Source organism: Cavia porcellus, unplaced genomic scaffold (assembly GCF_034190915.1).
Source record: "Cavia porcellus strain 051 isolate PalLab524CR breed Dunkin Hartley unplaced genomic scaffold, mCavPor4.1 scaffold_17, whole genome shotgun sequence".
Taxonomy (NCBI): Eukaryota; Metazoa; Chordata; class Mammalia; order Rodentia; family Caviidae; genus Cavia; species Cavia porcellus.
The window spans coordinates 67532861-67554369 of NW_026947500.1; the positions used below are offsets into that span (position 1 = coordinate 67532861).

At 39.4% G+C, this 21509-nt stretch overlaps 1 protein-coding gene across 1 annotated transcript in view; it reads left to right on the forward strand.

Annotated features, from left to right (window-relative positions):
• Window positions 1-7479: 7479 nt before the first annotated feature.
• The window catches only part of LOC134471037 (zinc finger protein 560-like), a 28636-nt gene continuing 14606 nt past the window's right edge, over window positions 7480-21509 (forward strand). The window contains exons 1-6 of the mRNA XM_063228613.1: window positions 7480-7591; window positions 8407-8480; window positions 9610-9736; window positions 12515-12610; window positions 14760-14830; window positions 15480-15606. Coding sequence (XP_063084683.1) covers window positions 7561-7591; window positions 8407-8480; window positions 9610-9736; window positions 12515-12610; window positions 14760-14830; window positions 15480-15606 — 526 coding nt within the window. The 5' untranslated portion in view covers window positions 7480-7560. The remainder of the gene's footprint in view (window positions 7592-8406; window positions 8481-9609; window positions 9737-12514; window positions 12611-14759; window positions 14831-15479; window positions 15607-21509) is intronic.

Below are 21509 nucleotides of genomic sequence, written 5' to 3' on the forward strand. Positions count from 1 at the left end.
GTGGCTTGATGCTGGAGCACCTGCTTAGCTTCTGTGAGGTCCTGGATTTAATCCTAACCACTGGAAAGAAAGGAAGAAAGGAAGGAAGGAAGGAAGGAAGGAAGGAAGGAAGGAAGGAAGGAAGGAAAAAAGAAAGAAGGAAAGAAAGAAAGAAAGAAAGAAAGAAAGAAAGAAAGAAAGAAAGAAAGAAAGAAAGAGAAACAGGGCCAGGAATTTAACTCACTGGCATAAGTGCCTGCCTGGCAAGTATGAAGTCATGAATGTGATACCACAAAGGAAAAAAAAAAGAGAGCGAGAGATGGGGGGGGGGAGAAGAGAAAAAGACAGATAGGAGGGTAAAAAAAAACAAAAGCCAAAGCCTCACTTTTTTCACCAAGCTCTACTTGCTTTTTAAACAATTTTTTTTATCGGTACCAGGGATTGAACTCACGACCTCCTGCTTGCAAGGCAGGTGCTTATGCCGCTGAGCTAAATCCCCAGCCCTGAGAAAAATGTTGATAAAAGGAGGACTGGGATGTAGCTCAGTGGTAGAGTACTCTGGTATATCTGAAGCTTTGGGCTCCATCCCCAGCATTATGGGGTTGGATGAAGATAAAGATTTATTTACTTATTTATTGTTAAAAGAGTAAATTTTAAAGGTTTTCACAACAAGAAAATGAAAAGTATAGGTGAGGTAATGGGTACTTAATTAGCTTGATTTATCATAACACTATATATATATGTATATACACACACACACACACACACACACATATATATATATATATAGCAACATATCCATTGTATTCCATAAAGATGTACGGTAAGTATTTGTCAATGAGGAAAATTTTCTGAGGCTGCAGATGTGGCCTCACAGTAGCACATCTGTCTAGCATATTAGCATATCTGAGGACCTGGATTCTACCCATAGCAAAACAGACACACACACACACACAAAGATGGAAAGAGGGAAGCAAAGGCAGAAAGGGAAAGAAAGAAAGAAAGAGAGAGGGAAAGGAAAGGAAAGAAAGAAAGAAAGAAAGAAAGAAAGAAAGAAAGAAAGAAAGAAAGAAAGAAAAGATGAAGTAAGAAAGGAAGAAGAAAGAGAAAGGAGGGAAGGCAGGAGAGAAAAAAGAAAACTCTGAATACTTCTTTCTGGATATTAGAAAATATCAGGTAAGCAAAATCAGGGTAAACAATAGTGTTTTTTAGCTAATCAAAAGTCTTATAAAAATAATCTCATGAAAAATTCCCTATGCAAGGCCAGGCCACATGGTGTCACATGCTTGTAATCCTAGCATTTGAATCTGAGACAGCAGGATCATTGTGAGTTTGAGACCAGGTGAAGTTACAAAGTAAGTTCATGGGCTGGCTGAACTGCTCAGTGAAATCCTGTCTCAAAAGTGTGGGGGTAGGGGATGGAACCTAAGACTTTAGCACTGGAGGAATGATTTACCTCTGAGGTTCAACACAAGCTTTCTATGCAAATCTGCTCCGGGATAGGCTGTGTCTTTCACCCTTTTCAACTGCATTACAAAAAAAGAAAAAAAAAAAAAAAGTCGTTACAAAAAGAAGCCTTGAACTTTTCCCCTGGTGGAAGCATGCGGTAAGGTGTGGGGCAGCTAGACCCTTACCTTGGTCACCTATGGATCTCTTTGTATCTTGGTGAGTGAAGAACAGAACTTCTGGCAAGAGTTCTCCATGTCTTTCATTTCATTATGATCAATTTTAATCTGCAGAACACTTTTACTCCATTAATGGTATGTCTTTTTGCTGTGGGCATTGAGATGGAGATATTTTGTGAAATGATATTTCTCAGTTGTTTATTGTGGATAAGTTGTATGCTTAGGGAGTCAGGGTGTGCAATTTGTTATTATCTCTTAATCACAATTTCTTTTTTTGTTTAAATGTGCCTAGTTTATTAGAAACAATTTCATACTGTACTCATTCAAACTGACGTCTTTGGCTTTCAGGAAGGCAGGGTGAAATGGAAGGTAATTGTTGTTTGGAAGGAGAGTCCCTTTCTACACAAACATCTGGAGTCTGGCTTTCTTTTCTTTTTTCTTTTTTTTTTTTTTGGTACCGGGGATTTAACTCAGACTGCGCACTTTCAGGCAGGCGCTCATACCGCTGCTTATTCCCCAGGGAATTTAGCTCAGCCGCATAAGCGCCTGCCTCACAATTTCTTTTTGAAAGATCTGCTTAGTTCTTTCTTTTCAAAATTCATCAGTCCATCAGTCATCACAACCTCCAATACTTGAAAATCAAAGATTCTAAGAACCATGTAATCTTATTAAAATACTACTTAGAGTTGAATTGACTCTAAACTGAATTTTTGCCTCATTTTTATTAATGACATAAACATTCACTCCTGCTCCCAACAGTGACACTGAATATTAGAAGTTAAACATCAACTTCAGCTTTAAATGCAAAGGATATGGTTACAAATCTACTGTGTTATATAGACGTTGATGTACTATTAAACATAACTCACCTTATTTTAAAGCTCTCTAGTGAGCTTCATGTTTGTTTGTTTTTTTTAACTTCATTTTGTTTTTGTTTTTTGTACGGGGGATCAAACTTGTGACCTCGTATTTGCCAGGAGGCTCTTGTGCTACTGAGTTATATCTCCTGCCCTCCATGTTTGTTTTATTATTATATATGTTTTAGTCATTAATTTTGCTGTTTGCTTTTTGTGTTGCATTCTTGGTGCTCAAACCCAGGGCCTCACATATGCTAGGCACTGTTGTTTGTTTTGTTTTGGGAATTCTTATAATGTACTGTATTCACACTAAAAAATCTTGTAAGCTTTGCTATCAGTGGCCTGCAGATACTCCAGATACTCATTCTTTGCCAAAGCTTTGAAAGTGTTATTGGCTGCTCAATCCCAGATGTACGATGAAAAACATAACGTACAAGGCCACATTTCCTGGTGCTGCAATCGTAGATAGATATTAAGGCTTACCATTTAGATGATTGTGGGTTATTTTAAATAATAGGACTCAATCTAAGAGTACTTAAAACCTTTTGGAAAACAAAGAAATTTAAAGCACAATCTTAGATTTGACTAGGATAGCGCCAGGTAATGAGCTGGAATGTGGTGGGGCCAAGGGTGGGGATTAGCAGTGGGTGGAATGCATTTCTCAGGCAGTCCCTGCATATGCAAAATCCCGAGGCCGCTGCAAGCCCCGAGGGTCCCCTAAACAAAGCAAGGCCGGAAATGGCTGAGAAAGAAACAATAGCAGGGGAAAGTCAGACAGATCACTAGACTTCTTTGGAGTTAAGAGTTTAACTCTAAGGCCAGAGGGAATCAATTTGATTTCTTTCTTTCTTTCTTTCTTTCTTTCTTTCTTTCTTTCTTTCTTTCTTTCTTTCTTTCTTTCTTTCTTCTTCTTCTTCTTCTTCTTCTTCTTCTTCTTCTTCTTCTTCTTCTTCTTCCTCTTCTTCTTCCTCTTCTTCCTCCTCTTCTTCTTCCTCTACTTCTTCATTTCAACTGCAAACACTTATGATGTAACTTAACCACATGCCAGTACAAGTACCTGTAATATTTTTAAAAAGAAAAGGCTGAAGCCTGGATAACTCGATGGTAGACCGTACACATGCAGAGCCCTGGGGTCAGACACCAACACACACAATAAAACAAAACAAATAAAAAACAAAATTAGGGCTGGGGATATAGCTCAGTGGCCTGCCTGTCAAGCCCAAGGTCTTGAGTGCTATTTCTGGTAAATAAATAAATAAATAAAACGTTAACTCACATGAATGTTTGTACATGATAAATTAGTGAAAGAAAAACATGATAAGCAAACAAAAAACTAGACTTACAAATTGTGATGAAAATTACATGGAAAAAAATGGAACTTTCAGAGAATAAAATAAGAGCATTTTAGGTTGGTTGTAGAGCTCTCCGTGATAGTAATTCTGAAGATATATCATTTAAATTGACTGAAGGAGAAAAAAAGGGAGTAAAAAGGATTAAAATGTTGGCTGGGAATTTAGTTCAGCGGCATAAGTGCCTGCCTTGCAAGCAGGCAGTCGTGAGTTCGATTCCCGGTACCGATAAAAAAAAAAAAAAAAAAGAAAAATGTGTTATGTACCTATACCAATTCCATAATGAATGTTATAATTGTGTACTGCAAACATGAACCAATAAAAATTTTAAAAAATAAGAAGTGAGAAAAAGGAAAAAGAATTGCCATTGAATTGATCAGATTTTAGTGGTGGGGAGAAGACAGATTTTGAATTAGAAATTCTGAGTTTCGGTGGATTTCTGCGCAGTTGCAGGGAAGAGAGGTATACCAAGGAATACTTTCAGATTTCTCATAGAATTGTAATTGTTTGAGATCCTGAAGTGTGCAAAGTGAGGGTGGGAGGGTGAGGTGCATGGAAGAATAGTTGAATATGATCAGTGTACACTGTAAGCTATAGGGAAATATCATGGTGAATCCTATTAATATGTTCAATTAGTAGGAGTTAATTAATAAATACATGTGAAGAAATGGCTGCTATCGTTTGCTGGTAAGAGTAAGTGATCCAGTCCCTCAGGGTGAGCAGCTGTTGAGGTAGGGGATGCTAGGCAAGTACACTACGGTGTAGATAACATACTTCTTCCTGCCAAGCCTTTTGCTTTTAAGCTTTTATTAGTCCATGTTTGCCGTATACAGTGATTAGATTCATTGTGGGGAGCTGGTACACGTATAAAACACATCTCAGTTCTTTTTTCATCACTTTACCTTCTGCTCCCATCTCCCTTCTTCCATCTCAATCCCTTTCCCATTTCCAAAGGTCTATCTGCCCTGTTCCCTGTTATCATTTAGTTTGGTCTTTAAGAGATATATTCTTTGAAATTCTTATGTAAGGAAAGCCACCACTACTTAAGCTTGTGTGTGTCATATATGTCGTGTTAAATTTTTAGATTTTCAGTGGATGTTATGGGCTTAGTCAAGGATGCTTTTGGTTTTGACTCCAGCCTGTGGGTTGGTAGAAAGACAGCTGAAAGATTACTCTTCAGTTTCAGTTAATTGCAGCAGTCAAAGAATGAAGGATGGCATGCCAATGATCCACTAGTGTCTGTTTATATCTAAATCACTAGTAACTTTACTGGGTATAGTATGTTAAATTGAATTAATTTTGTTTGTAACAAATGTAACATTTTTACTTGTACACATTTGTAGTATTTCATTATTACAGTCTTTGTGGAGGAATTGATACCTGGATGGGCAACACATTTTCACTCATTTTACTTCCCCTTCCCTTTACTTTCTTTCTTTCTTTCTCGTATCTTTACCGGTACCAGGGATTGAATTCACAACCACATGCTTGCAAGGCCGGCGCTTATGCTGCTGAGCTAAATCCCCAGCCCCTGCTTCCCTTTACTTTCGCTCCTGGCGATGGACTAATTTTGGATTAATGCTGCCTAGGGATATATTTTAAATTTTGTCTAAAGGCACCTCTGTACTTGTACTTAGTGAATTGCAATCTAAATTGCTAAGTAAACCTTTGGCTCTCCTAAAAGGTTTCCACCAGTCACAGACCTGACAGTGTGAGCCACGCCTACAAACTTCCATCGGAATTCAAGGTGAGCGCCATGCGGTCACCTATTGAGCTGTCTCCGAATGTTTCAACCTGCCTTTTGGTTTCTGTGTATCACTTTCGGGAGTAGGGGAGGGAATGAATCTAAGATCTTGGCACTGAGTTACATCCCCAACCCATTTTTATTTTTTATGTTGAGACAGAGTCTTGCTAACTCACTAAATTTCCCAGGCGGGGCTTGAATTCGTGATCCTTCTGCCTCAGCCTCCTAGAACTCTGGAATTACCAGTGTGCACCACCACGCCAGGCTGTATGTCACTTCTCTGCCAACGTAAATATCAACTAGCCATATGTGGTGAGTGGAACATTGTGAACCATCAGACTGGTGGTATGAAACTAAGCCTGGGGCAATGGCACAGGCCTGTAATCTCTGCACTCTGGGAAACTGAGGCAGGCCCAGTTTGGGTTTAATGAAAATACTGTCTCAAAAACAAACTTAAGAGGGCTGGGGATTTAGCTCAACGGCATAAGTGCCTGCCTTGCAAGCAGGCAGTCGTGAGTTTGATCCCTGGTACCGATAAAAAAGGAAAAAGGCAAAAATAAATAAACAAAAAAGGCAGGAGTTGTAGTTCATTCAGTACAAAAGACCCCAACACGAGGATGGAGTGGGGTAGGGCAGAGCAACAATTGGAAAACTACATTTGTTATAATTCTAGCAGTCTTTTTTTCCACTTTTTAAGTAATTAATTTTGTTTTCCCCACACCCAATAGTGGGGCTTGAACCCCAGATTTCTCACGTACACATCCATAGCCCTTAAATTTATTTATTTATTTATTGATTTATCCTTAAATTTATTTTTAACTGATGCATAAAAACTTAAAAATTTTTATGTGTAGGATACTAAATGATGTTTTGATATTTGTATACTTTGCAAGAGATGTACTTTGAATCACCAAAGTTTTTAATTTGGAAGAAGTTCTGTTTATCTTCCTGTTTCCTTAGCAGTAGCATTTTTGGTGTTATACTTAAAGCATTGTTTAAGGCCATGAAAATGTACTGATTCCTATCATGATTCTGTGGGAGGTTTAGTTTTGTATGGTACATATGGATTAGCAGGATGTGTTGTTTGCTTGTTTGGGACAGGGTCTCTGCTCACTATGTAGCCCAGGCTGGCCTCAGATTTGCTGTGCACCATCACTCCCAACTCTAGGTGAATGGTTCATTTTAAGACAGCTTCATATATGGTGTGGATGATCAAGTTCATCTTCCATGTGGAGATCTGCTTATCCTGTCAGGATTACTTGGGAAATATTTTTACATATTTTATTTTCTTGAGTACTGGTAAAATCAGTTGAAAAGGGTTAAGTACATTTTTGGGGCACTCAGGGATGTACAATTGACTTATATTTCTAACTAAATATCAGTACTATAATATCCTAGACACTGAGCTACATCCCTAGCTCCCCCTGACCCCTGGTTTCAAAGTTTAAGGTCCTGCATTAAGATTTGCTTCCATATTGTATACATTATTGAGAGTGTCTCAAAATAAAATAAAAAAGGCTGGGTTGTAGCTTAGTGGTAGAGCGCCTGCCTAGCATGCTAATTTCCTGAGTTCAGTGCTCAGTACTTGAAACAAATATCCTGGGACAAATTATTCAATTGGATACATCTGAGGGATAGATTGTTCACGGCCAATATCTTTTTATTCACTTATTTGCAGTACTGGGGATAGATCTCAGAGTGTTCTACTCCTAACAATATCCACAGTCATTTTTTGTTTTGTTTTTTATACCAGGGATCAAAACTCACTATCTCATGCTTGCCAGGGTAGGGCTGTGCCCCGGAGCTATATCCTTGGCTCCTCCACAACCCTTTTTATTTTGAGACAGGGTCTTGCTAAACTGCCCAGGTTGCTAATCCTGTTGCTTTGGGTGTTTACCACCAACCTAATTTTAATGTTTGTTTCAGAGCCTTTCCTGGCTGGCAGCAAGATACGAAGCACCTTGGTTCTCCTGGCTGCTGAGTGTATTAACTTGTAGACTTGCAGAATGGCAGCTGCAAATCCATCCATCATACTTGGTAAGGTCCTGGATGGATTTGCTTCAGCCTAAAGGAGGGCTACCTTCTCTTATTTATTTTTTTTGTGTGTGTGATACCGAGGATTGAACTCATGACCTTGCACTTGCCAGGCAGGTACTTATGCCACTGAGCTAAATCCCTAGCCCAAGGAGGGCTACCTTCTTTATGGAGCAGGCACGAACGAAGGAAGCTTAATGGCTGTGGAAGAGGAATAGAGAGGAGCTAAATTGAGAAAAGGAGGGTATAGAGCTTGATGATCACTTTGAGCTCCTCAGTTTGCTCATTTGATTCATTGCCCTTTGAGATTGTGGAGTAAAAATGTATATGTGCAGTTGAAGGGGACAGAAATGTTAGGGATGATACTTTGTTTCCCATATATGGTTTCAATGATATTGGGAAAGAAAACAGCTCCACCTTTCTGAATTTGAATTGTCTGTGTATCAGCTTTTTCTTTGTTGGGACCTAACACTTAACACTCAGAACTAAAAGCAGGAGAGGGGGTTCCAAGGGATTCAGTCCACAGTCAGCTGGATCAAAGACAGGAACATCATGGCAGGAGGACTTGGCATAACAAAGCTGCTGAGTTCATGATGGCTGTGAAGCTGAGCAGGAGGATAGAGAGGAAGGGTCTAGGGATGAATGTATTCCCCAAGATCATGCTTCCTTAACTGCCTAGACACATTCAAAAGCTTTACTCATCTGCTAAACATTTTATAATCTAATTAAGTTGACATGTCACAATTAATGGTCATACCTTGTCTAAGAAAATTGAAACTCTACATCCATTCCTCATGGGACTGTAATGTCTTCTCTAGCTCTACCTGTTCAAGTCCCTTCCTGGGAACATCAAAGAATCACAGAAATGGAAAGCATCAGTTGTGAGTCACAGGTGAGTCAAGGTGTTTTCTGTTCCATTTTGTTTTAATGAATTAGTACAGTTTGCTGTAGATAATGATTGCATTCATGATGGGAAGTTGATACTTGTATGTAATGCCTCTTAATTTTATTTTTACAGCTTTTTCCTCTCCCTACCTTCCCCCCTCTCAAAATAGTGTCTTTCTCATAAAATACCTTCCTGTCCTGGCATGAATATGACTGCTAACACCCTGCGGTATCACAGTTCAACCTGCTTCTCCAGAACTTTGACCGCAAGTTTCAGAATCATCAATAAGATGTTACCACTACTCACAATATTCCTCTTGCTTAGTGCTGGTAGAGAAATTAAAAGAAACATTCAGGACTTACCTAGTCCCCCAAAATGTGCTCATTCTGAGGCAAATGATTTAATCACAAAGCATGTCACTTTCCCATTCTTGCTATATGATCAATTCTTATGATGGACCTGGAGGTGGAAGGGAATAGAAATGTAAAATGTCACAGGCTAGAGGTGGAGACATGAAGACACACATTTCATCATGTGTTAGGGGTGGTTTAAGTCCATTTTCATATGTGTTTGTGGAAACTGAACCAAAGGCCTAGTACATTTTAGGCCAGCCCTGTATCACTGAACTATAATCCCAGCCTTTCTAATTTTAGAGACTTTTGCCAAGCTGTCCAGAGTAGGCTTGAAATTGTAGTCCTCTTACTTCAGCCTCTCCTATACTATGATTAGAGACATAGGCTGTCATATGTAGCTCCTGTGCTGCTTCAAATCTTGGAGACTGGAACCAGGAATGGTGGTACAAGCCTATAATACCAACTCAGGAGGCTGAGGTAGGAAATTCAGTCACCTTGGGCTCCATAGCAAGTTCAAGGCCAGCCTGAACTACATAGCAAGACCCTGTGTCAAAAACCAAAAATAAGAAAAAGAGAAAGAAATCCTGGAGCCTGAATGGAATCACTTAGGAAGTGAGTAGGAATAGAGAAGAAAAGGTTCTGAGGACTGAGCCCTGGATGCACCCTGTCCTGTCTACAGTTACTATGAAGCAGGTCTTCACCTCCAGTGTTGTTGTTCCTAATATTTCCAGGGTCACTGGTGGGGTTGGTCGGTGGTTTATGCCAATGTGTTGGTATTCTAGAGCTCCATAACCTTTGAGGATGTGGCCATAGACTTTACCAGAGGGGAGTGGGAATTGCTGGATCCATCTGAGAGAGAACTCTACCGAGACGTGATGCTAGAGAACTACAGAAACTTGGCTTCCCTGGGTAAGCATCACACAAACTCTTCATTTCTTCATTGTTCTTGAGCATAGCTTTCTGGGATGAGAGAGTCCCAACCAACTTGTGATGCAGATTATTTTGTTTTTTGTTTTTTACAACACTGGAGATTGACCCCAGTGTTTTATGCATGCTTCACAAAGCTTCTGTTGCAGAGCCATCTCCAGCTCTGAAAGGTTGTTCCCTCAAAGGTGCTTCCTCTTATTTTTAATCCTGACTTCTGAGGGATCATCCTCAGGTCCTTTTGATTTCTGTCTGTGCAGTAAGGAGATTTTTCAGAAAATGTGTCCTAAGTCTTCGTGATTCCTTGATGCTTCAGGTAACATAATGTAGCATTAGCTTCCATTTCTTGCTTGAGTTAGTCTTACAGTCAGTGACGGGTAAGTGACTTGGTTTCTCTTGTCCTATATCTTCATGGTCAACCTTTCCATGGAAGGAACCTGGAGATTCCCAACATTCTTTGTGATTGTCTAGTTCTCCATGTTTTCTTTTTAAATTCCTAGTCAGCACTAAGTAAAATAATAGCCTGTAAGTATCTGGTCATGTGGCCAGCAGGGTATTACTTTTTGTCAGTACAGGCAGACTCTTTTTGGTTTGAGTTAATTTGTTTTTGAGACAAGGTCTTACTATGTTATCCAAGCTTGTTTTCTCAGTCTCAGTTGTCCAGCCTTCGCCTCCTTAGCAGCTAGGATTGTGGGTGAGTGTCGCTGCCCCTAGCTGATGAACAATTTTGATTTTACAGTGGTGTAGAAGGGATAACCATTTAGTCTCAACCATTCTTTGAAATTAGAATTTTTATCTTTCTTTAATCTATGATATGCAGTGCCGTATTCTCACTGTGTATGGGTCAGAGAGCTGCAGCCATAAGTGAATAATGCAGTTGGAAGAATAAACAGCTAATGAAGTTTTGTGTGTAACACTTTGTGTTATCAGCATTTTTGTGACACAGGTATGGGTCAAGCATCCATAATCCCCAAAATCTGAAATAAAAATGTTCCAGAGGCTATTTATGAACCTCATGTTAGATCAGAAGTTTTGGATTTTAGAGCATTTTAGATTATAATTTTTGGATTAGAGATGCTCAGCTTCTAAGTGTGCAAACATTCCAAAATCAAAAAGATTCCATGTTCTGAAATGTTTTTATTCTGCACATTTTGGATAAGGAACAGTTAACCTGGGGCTGGGGATTTAGCTCAGTGGCATAAGTGCGTGCCTTGCAAGCAGGCAGTCGAGAGTTCGATCCCTGGTACCGATAAAAACGAAAAAGACAAAAAAAAAAAGGAACAGTTAACCTGTGTTCAATCAGTTACTTGAAATATTTACTAATTTGTTTAAAATAGGGTTTTTCTTATTTATTTATTTATTTATTTATTTATAGTCAGAATCTTGCTGGTTAGCTCATTCTGGCTTGGAATTCAATGTGTAGCTTAACGTGACCTCAAATTTGTAGTGATTCTCTTGCTTTAGCGTCTGGATTGTTGGATTATAGTCATGTCCTACCATGCCTAGCTTGTTTTTGGCAAATTATACTTTTTTTTTTTCTTTTTCCTTTTTATCGGTACCAGGGATTGAACTCATGACTGCCTGCTTCCAAGGCAGGCGCTTATGCCGCTGAGCTAAACCTCCAGCCCCACAAATTATACTTTCAATTTATGATGATTTTACTGGGACAGATCCATAATGTAAACTGAGAAGCATTTGTACTTAGTTGGTAAGGATTTTTTCTTGTTAAATTCTGAGTAAAACTAAACAGCCATGATAATCTGAAAGTAAAGATTCTCTAGGCAGCTACATGTTCAGAAAAAAAAATGCATACTTACGTTATTATTATTATTGTTAGGATTATTTAAATATAGTCTTGTAGTCCAGGCATGCTTGAATCTACAGTCCTCCAGCTCTGTCTCCAAAGTGCTGGAGTTGCAAAGATACGCTCTCATGCCTGGATTTGGTGCTTTTAACAGCTTCTAAAAAGGCTACCTCTCTGTTGGCTTTGGTGGTGCTGGCTTTTGGCTGCCATGCTAGTGATGTGGGGAGGGAGGCAGAGTAAGAAACAAGTGATGAAACCTCAGTCTTCATGGATTCCACATGAATGAATTCAACCAACTGCTGATCTTATATACTTGAAAGCAATTTGTACTGAATATGTGTATACTTTTTTATCATTATTGCATAATCAATGCAGCATAACATTATGTAGCATTTATGTTGCATTAGGTAGTACAAGTTGTGTAAAGATCACGTGTGAGAGGATGTGCCTCCTAGCTGATATGCAAATACTGGGCCTGACCATCCCTAGACATTATATTCAGTAGCAATAAGGATGCCCAGGGATTTCTATGATTCTATATTTAATTGTCACAGAATCTGCTCTCTCACAAAAGTTCAGTGATTTCTCATGGCTGTATATTTTCTCTTTGTTCTGTGATTTTAGTTAATTCCTAGAGATCTGAAGGAATTGATTTTAATTATTTTGTCTGTTTTAGTAGCAAAGGGAATTAACCAAAGCCTTCATTGTCCCATTCTTTATCATTTGTTGAGATGATCTTATGCTGTATAGGCTGGTCTCCAACACTTGGATTTAAGCAGTACTTCTGCCTCAACCTCCTGAGTGCTGGTATTATAAGCATTCAGCACCACATCTGGCTCATTTTGCTATTCCTAAACCCATAGTTGATCTACCTCCAGAGCCTCAAAAACCCAGTTGCCACAATGTCTTGGTAGTTGTTTACATTTTAATATCCTCTCTTGTTTCCTTCTTCCTCGTAGGACATAAGCTCAGCAAACCTACTCTGATCACCCAACTGGAACAGGAACATCACCTAAAGACTGTGGAGAAAAAAATTCATCAAGACCCTTGTTCAGGTGAGCAGCAGACATATGTGAGTGTTTTGAGTAACAGCTCTGGTTGGGGAAGGGGGTGCTACATTATAAAAATGTCCATTGTGATTGTTTTAAAAATGCTTTAAGCTCTGGAAGTGTGTTAATTTTTTGTTGTTCTGACCAAACACCTGACAAAAACAACTTAAAGGAAGAAAAGTTTATTTTGGCTCAGGGTTTCAGATCATGATCAGCTGGCTCCTTTGCTTTAGATTTCTGGTGAGGAAGAAATGTCATGGGAGGGCACCTCAGGGAAACTGCTCACCTTAAGGTAGCCAGAAAGCAAAAAGGTAAAATGCCAGAGAGGAAGAAAACGGGGACAAAATACAGTCTGCAAAAACGCGTCTCCATGAACCATTCCTTTCACCTTCCAAATTCCCATCACCTCCTAAATATGCCATCAAGCTGTGATCTTGTTAATGGGTGAGTCACAGATGAGTTGGAGTCCTCATCCTCAGTCACCTTCCACAAGCTCTACCTGTGAACCCAGGAGACTGGTAGGGGACATTGTAGATCTGAACCACAACCAGATGAAAGCACAGAACATTTAGTGTGAGTTTCTTTCTGAGTGGCTTCAGGTTTCCCTGATGATCTTTCGTCTTTTACCTGTCACTTTCTGCTTTCCTAAGATCTGAGGGAAAAAATCTATTTCCCCTTTTAGCATTTATACTTGGAGCCATCGTCTCTGTCCCACTTTGCATAGCTAATGACAACTTTTGCTTATCATTGTTTTCAATCATTATGGAATCATTCCTTAAAATACTAAACCATCCAGTATCACTGAATGTGAATCTATTTTTCTTTGACATTACAAAGTTCAAGCTTAATACCGGAGGAGAGATCCACACAGGGCTTACTATTTTGCTATCATCACCTTCTTATTTCATACCTTAGCAACTACAGGTTAGGTTTTCTGTTGTTTCAGATTGGGTCTGTACTTTACCTACCTTTATTAGCATTATACACAAACCCCGTATTATCTACCTGTAGTTTTTCTTCCTGAGGTTTCAGTATGCATGGTCAACTGTGGTCTGAAAATATTAAGTGCAAAATTCCAGAAACAGAGTTGGGGATGTAGTCAGTGAAAGAATATTTGCCAAGTATACACCAGACCTTTATTCAACCTCAGCACTAGAAGAAAAATCAAAAAGAAAGAAAAGGCATAAAAAAAGCCTAGTGGCTTGTTCTGGGTAAGGTAGGGTATTACCTTAAGCTAGGCTTGACCCATGACTGCTTATCCTCCCCTTTTCTCTTTTCTTTTCTTTCCTCTTCTCTTCTCATGTTTCTTTTTTCCCTTTCCCTTCGTTTCCTTTCCCTTCCCTTATCTTTTCTTCCCTTCTCTTTTCTTCTTTTACAGTACTAGAGATTGAGCCCAGGGCCTTTGCATGAGCTACATACCTAGTCCATTTTTAAATTTCTTTATTTGGGCATAGGGTCTTACTAAGTTACTAAATTGCCCAGGCCAGTCTTAAACATATGATGTTCCTGCAACATGTCCTCTTCTTTTAATGGTTAAATAGATATAATTTTAAAAGAAATTTTGTTACTTATATTCATTAACTTTATTGTATATTTTACATGAGGCCCAAAATAATTCCTCTTCCCTCAGGGTGGTCCAGGCAAACCAAAAGATTGGACACACATAGGTTAAAGTATTTCTCATGGGGTCCTTATAACTTTTCATGAGAGCATTATTATAAAGACCTGAACCTAGTCCTGCTCAGCTTGTCTGTGGTTCCCTTTTGTTTTTTTGTTTTTTTTTTTTTTTGTTTTTTTTTTTTTTGGTCTTTTTCCTTTTTATCGGTCCCGGGATCGAACTCATGACTGCCTGCTTGCAAGGCAGGCGCTTATGCCGCTGAGCTAAATCCCCAGCCCCTGTGGTTCCCTTTTGTAATGTGGCCCTTCCCACTGTTGATATCCACTGAAAGATGAGACAGCCACAGCATGAGGGGCCATCAGCAGAACTTTGTAATACTCTAAAGTTCAGCCTTCAAAGCTGGGCTAACTATAAAGTTAGTTTGTGTCTGGTACTTTATTATAGTGATGAGAAGCTGACTAATATAGGCAGTGCTTCTAGGCTCTGAGTGTGGTGCTGCTGTGTGCAAGTGGAGCCTCACGTCTTTTTTCTCTCCAGTGCCTCTTCAAACTCCTACTTTTACACATCAGAGGATCCCAAAGGTGGAAAACATTTACTGTGCATCACAGGTGAGTCAAGATTTCTCTCCTTTCTTTCTTTGTTGTTCCTCTTGCTTAGTGTTAGGTACAGTAATAGTTATAAGGCCAGTTGTGGTGGCATATGCCTGTGATTCCGACTCTGGCGAGTCTGAGGCAGGAGGATTGCAAGTTTGAAGACTGGGCTGCATAGCAAATTCAAGTCCAGCCTGGACTATGCAGTGAGACTCTGTCTCAAAGAAACAACAAAAACAAATAATAACAAAACAAAAGAAGTAAACAAATAAAATGCAAGAAGGACACTACAGGACTGTTGTGTAATCATTCCAGGGAAAATGATTTACTCATTAAGCTTGTATTTCTCTCATGCTTGCATTGTGTTCAAGTTAAACGAGAGGTAGGAGACAGTAGACAAACCGGAGTGTAAACTCTCAAACTTGGAGATGTGTATTTCATTATGTGTTAAGATGCTTTAAATTCAGAAGATCAGACAAGATCACTTAGGGAGTGGGCACAAATACAGAAGGGAAGTTTTGGATCACTGAACCCTGGTTGTCTTCAGTCCTGCCTGCCGTCACTGTGAAGCAGGCTTTGCACTTCCAGTGTCGTATGTTGCTCCTAAGCTTCCCAGGAACATTGCAGGGGTTGGTCTGTGGTTTACATCAATGTGTTGTTATTCTAGAGCTTGGTAACCTTCGGGGATGTGGCCATAGATTTCACCAAGAAAGAGTGGAAGCTGCTGGACCCACTTCAGACAGAACTCTATCGAGACGTGATGCTGGAGAACTATAGAAACTTGGCTTTCTTGGGTAAGGTTAACAAAGGTTCTTCATGTCTTCATTGATCTTTCTGTTACTGTTTTTGGTTTTTTATACCGGGGATTGAACTCATGACCTTGCGCATGCCATGCAGCTGCTTGTGCCACTGAGCTAACCTTGGCTGTCTTCATTGATCTTGAGCATGGTTTTCTGGGAAACATAATTTTTTTTAGCTTGCTGTTTATGAAAAAAACTTTTGCTATGCAGTCCAGTGGGCCTTGAACTCACTATGTGCTCCAGGGTGGCATTGATCACTGGAATCCTCAGCCTTCCTGAGTGCTGTAATTGCAGGCATGAGATACTAAGCCTGGCTTATTTTTTATTTTGAAACAAGAGTCTTGCTAACTTGCCCAGGCTGGATTTAAACGTGTGAATCTCTTGCCTCAGCCTCCCAGGGTGCTGAGATTTATAGCTCTGTGTCTCTCCACCCGGCTATGTAGGCATTCTTAAATTAATGCATGATAGGGATATAGAATAATGCAATTCATTTTTGTATGCTGCACATACATATATATTGATTAGTTTCTTCCCTGTCTCCACCTCTTTTCTTCCCCTCTACTCCTATGTTCTTACTTCTCTAGGGGAAGATTGTCTTTTACTTTAGACAAAGGTTTTCATTTTTCTTGGATATATGCCAACGTATGGATCACTTGGTAGCATGTTAAAGGGCTGGTCATACTCTTTTTGCAAATCAGAGTGTTTATGTCCCCTCCAGCAATGTGTGAAGGTGCCACATTCTCCACTTTATCTTTTATTTATTTTTTATTTTTTGTCTTTTTTGAGATAAGGTCTTGCTGTTTGGTTCAGGTTGGCCTTAGGCTCACATTTTAGCCCAGGCTGGTCTTGAATTTGCAACAATCTGCCTCCCTAGTGCTGGAATTACAGGAGTGCACCATCAATCCAGGCTTTTTTTTTTTTTTTTTTTGTATTTTAAAAAATGAATTAAAAATATTTATTAGTCCATGTATGCAGCACATAATGATTACATTCATCCTGGGAAGTTGGGACATGCACATCACACTTCTTGATTCTTTTATTTTTATCTCCTTCTCATATTCTTCACATTCTTGTCAACTCTTGTTGAGTTGGTTTTCATTGTGGTTTAATTTGTTTTGACCCAGTGACTGAGTGTGAGTGCCTGTTTATGTTTACCACCTGGATGTATAGCTTCTATAGAGAAATATGTGCTTAAATTCTTGACGCATTTTGAAATTAGATTGTCTGTTTTTTAAATTGAGTTCTCTGATTTTTAAATTGGTTTGTCTGTTTTTACTGAGTGAACATGTTCCTTATATATTCTAGATACCAATCACTTGTCAGATTTGAGATTTAAGATGGTTTATTTTGTGTATTCTGGTTTAATTTCTTTCTTGATAGCATTGCTTACAGTACAAAGGTGAACTCTGATTTATCTGTATTTTCTGAACTCTTATTAATTCCTTACTTGTGTATTTTTAAAAAATTTTATTTCAGGAGAAAAAAAAGCAGAGAAAGGGTACAAGTTATACAGATTTACAGAAAAAAATAAACAGTAGGAAATCACTAGTTAATGGATTACATACTGTCATTTTAGAAATAATTGTTCAAGTCACAAAGTTAAAGCTTGTAAAGTGGACCTTCCAACAGTGAGACTGCAAACAGTTCTGTTCAATGATCCAATAAAACTCTGTGATATCATTTTCTATCATATACACTTAAATATACATGCAGTTATATCATTTAGAGCACTTTCTTTTCCTCTCTTTTGTACAATGACAATTACACATTTTGGGTTTTGTTACTCCCACAGTTCTTATTACTTTTTTGGAAGGGAGTAGAACCAAATGTGACATAACAAAACAGAGTCAATCAAATCAAAAGGGTGGACATAATAGATAATGTAAAAGCATAATACAAGGTGATCAATAATGGTTACCATAATGCCTCCCGCTATCTCTAATAGAATTGCCTATATCATCAGTTATAATAAAATTGAACAAAACAGTAAAGAACCAAACCGACAAAACCAAAACATTGGAGACATTGTAGGTCTTCAAAAGTAGATAAAAGTCATCGAGAATGGGCGTCATAATGAATCTCACTATCTTCACAGCCGTTGCCTAAACTTTCGAACCTGGTACTATCAAGCAAAGCAGAATAGGGGGACATCAGTCAAAAACAAGATGGTGATAGTAATACAGGGCTTTAAATCAAGATAATGGAAAGTCAAAGTGGGTTGCTAAAATATATCCTGATATTTTTATTTATTTTTACCTTAATTAAAAGGATAAAAATAAAAAAGTAAATAATGGAGTGGAGATTGAGATAAAAGAGGGCATAACAGCAAATCAGCGCAGATCAAAACATAACCATTTAAGCAGAATAGTGTTTCACCACCAGATAATCCTGACCTAAAAGTAGTTATCATATTGTCTCTTTCCTTGAAATCCTTGAGTACAACTTCGTATATTGTAGCATTAAATATATCAAAACAATGTAAAACCATTTAAGAGAATGACAGCATTACAGGGTATTTAGACTCAAATAACAGAAAATGAACAATGGTTTCTGTATAATCTCCTTGTCTTTAAAAGTTTTTGCTTATACTATCGTACATAATAAAATCCAATAAGATACAACCTGTTTAGACCAATGGAGACAGAAGAACAAAAATTTGATGAGACTTCAAAATAAGATGATACTAAATCAGTATTACCTATTAAGATGTCATTTTCTCCAAAATAGCTGTTCCTATCATCCAATCTTCTCTGCCTCATTTCTGTTGAGCTCTTTTTCTGTCATTAGTTGTCAGTTTGTCTTCTTCATTTTGTTCTCTGCTCCATTCATTGTGGCCTCCCCGCCACTATTTCTGGATTCTTTGTATTTTTCTTTTTTAGAATATCCTGCAATACTCTCTGTAGAGTTGAACTGGTGGTTGCAATTCCCCCAGTTCCTCTTTATCCTGGAAGCACCTTGTTTTTCCATCAATTTCCAGAGACAGTTGTGCAGGATATCTCAATCTTGGCTGGAGATTATTATCTTTCAAAGCTTGAATTATTTCTCCCCATGCTCTTCGTGATTTGATGGTTTGTGCAGAGAAATCTGCTGTAATTCTGATGGGTGTTCCCTTGTAAGTGGTCTGTTTCTTGTCTCTGACAGCTTTTAATATTCTGTTCTTCTATTGAATTTCTGGAATTTTTATTATTATATGCCTGGGTGTTGCTCTGTTTGGGTTGTAGGTGGCTGGGGTCCTGTATGCCTCATACATCTGAGTATCTTTACCTTTTGCTAAATTAGGAAAATTCTCCTGGATTATTTCTGTGAGTAGCTTTTGTAGTTCATTTGTTTGTGTCCCTACTTCTTCTTTTATGTTCTTAATTCTTAAGTTATGGATCCTCTTATCATCTTCTTGTCTTTGTATTATTGCTGTTTGTTTCTTTGTTACTTTTAAGAAGTTTTTCATTTCATTCTCACAAATCTGCCCTCCAGTTCAGATAGTCTGTCCTTAGTTTCTTTCAAGCTGTTATGCGAGTTTTCAATAGACTTCTTAGTTTCTTGGTAGTCCCTTTGAGCCTGCTTCACGAATTCTGTGCTTTCTCTATTTTCTCCATCAACAATTCTCCCCTCTTTTTCTGTTCTTCCATTCCACCATCTGTTTTTTCTTGGGTGGTGCTTAGCATTTCTCTAACTATTCTGCTTACTTCTAGCTTCAGGTCATTGATAACTTCATTCCTGAACTGATTTATGAGGCTCTCTAGATGGCGCTTTATGTCTCTTGGTGCGGTGTCCGCTATTACCTATTTCTCAGGATTGGGGGCCGAGGAGCTTTTCTTGTTGCTGCCTCTTCCCATATTCTTTGTTCCTTATATGTGCAAGCTTATATAGGAGGCCCAGCTTCCCTCTCTGTCAGCCACAGCCTGAGCAAATTGCACCGGCTAGGTGTTCCTGCCCACCGCAATGCACCAGGGAGTTACGGACCCGGCAGCCTACACGGGGCCCACCCCTCCAGGCCACCCTCAGGCTCTGGGATCTGGGTTTGGCTAGTCTACTGGGTCCGCCAGCAGCGTCACATAGGCTAGGCACTGCTCACCAATCCCGCTTGAGAGGGGGGTACGTGGCTGAAGTCGCCACAGCGCCCTGCTCCCACAAGTCTGCCCAGTCCCAGAATGTCCTCCGCTGGAGTCAAACTGTGGTAGAGTGTCAGTTTCTCTCACTCACCTCACCACAAGTCAGTGCATGGCTCCACGCCCGTCCCGCTCTCAACTCCGTTCACTGATTCCTGTTCTCAGAGCTTCCGCTCGTCTCTCTCCCTGCCGAGTAGATGTAGACGCAGCTACTGCGCGGCAGGAAACCCAAATCCAGGCTTCCAATGGCGGGGGCTCCAGCCTCCACACTGAGGCTTTTCTGTTCCTGTTCTAGCACCAGGACTGCATTCCAAGTTGGTTTGTCTCAGCCCAGTTCGTTCCTGGGTCAGCAGAACATATCTCCACCTGCTTATGACTCCTTACTCCGCACCATTCCTGAATTATGAGCTGAGTCTTTCAGAGAGCCTCCGTAGCTGCTGTTATCTGTCTGCCATGTTCTCCCGGAAGTCCTCTTATTAATTCTTTTTCAGTGGCTAATGTCAATCCTTATGCTGATGCCATAATATGTGTTACTATAGCTTTGTAGTAAGGTTTGGAAGTGAAAGTGTGAATTTTCCAGGTTTTTTTTTTTCCAAGATTATTTTGCCTATTCTACATCTGGATCTAGATCCTTTGCTTTTTTCTATGAATTTTAGGATCATATTTCAGCTTATGCAAAGAATCTGTATAGGGTTTCTTTTTTGTAATGGATACTGCAAATTGAACCCAGAGCCTACACACTGAGCTATATCCCCGGCCCTTTTCAAAATTTTTAAAATTTTGAGACAAGATCTTGATAAGCCCAGGCTGGGTTTCAATTTGTGCTCCTCGTGCCTCAGCCTCTCAGAGTTCTGGGATTACAGATGGGAGCTACCAGGCTTGACTCCTGGTAGAATTTTAGGAAAGATTTCATCGGAGCCCAGATGCTGGTCAGTGTAGAGCAGTTGGCTGGTATAAAAGCAAAACTTGCATTTGATCCCAGCTTTGCACCAAAAACAAAGCAAAATAAAAAGATTGTATCTGTTGATCAATCTGGTTAGTGTTGCTATCTTAACATATAAGGCTAAAACCTGGCATTTAGTATTTGTTTTCAAATCTTGAATGGGGGTCATCTATTGATTTACTGAGCTTTTCTTTAATTCCTGTTGATCAGGTTTTTTTTTTTTTTTTTTTTTTTGTCTGTTTGTTTTTGTGGGGTTTTTTGTTTGTTTTTTTGCCTTTATGAGATAGGGTCTCTCTATCTAGCTCAGGCTGGCCTTGAGCTCACTTTGTGGCCTAGGCTGGTCTCGAATTCTCCATGATCCTCCTGCCTCATCCTCCCAAGTACTGGGATTACAGGCATGAGCCACCATGCCCAGCTCTGTTGACCAATTTTATTCATCTTCCTCCTGGTGGATGCCACAGAGTGAACCCAGACCTCCTGTGCTGGGTGTGGATTTTATGAGTGATCTAAAGTCCTAGGCCTCTAATAATATTTTTTCTAGATTTTAATGTGTGTGCCTAGGTTTTTGGTTGGTAAGCAGTACTGTGATTGAACCCAGAAGTGTTCTACCATTGAGCTATCTTCCCAGCCCTTTGTATGTATGTATTTATTTATTTGTTAATTTGGGGGGTACCAGGAATCAAACTCAGGACCTTGTGCTCCCAGGCAGGTCCTTGTGCCACTGAGCTCTATTCCCAACTCTGAATTTTTGAGACAGAGTTTGTAAAGTGCCTATACTGTGCTCAAACTTGCCATCCTCCTGACTCAGGCTCCTTAGTAGTTAGTATTACAGATACGTGCTGCTGTGC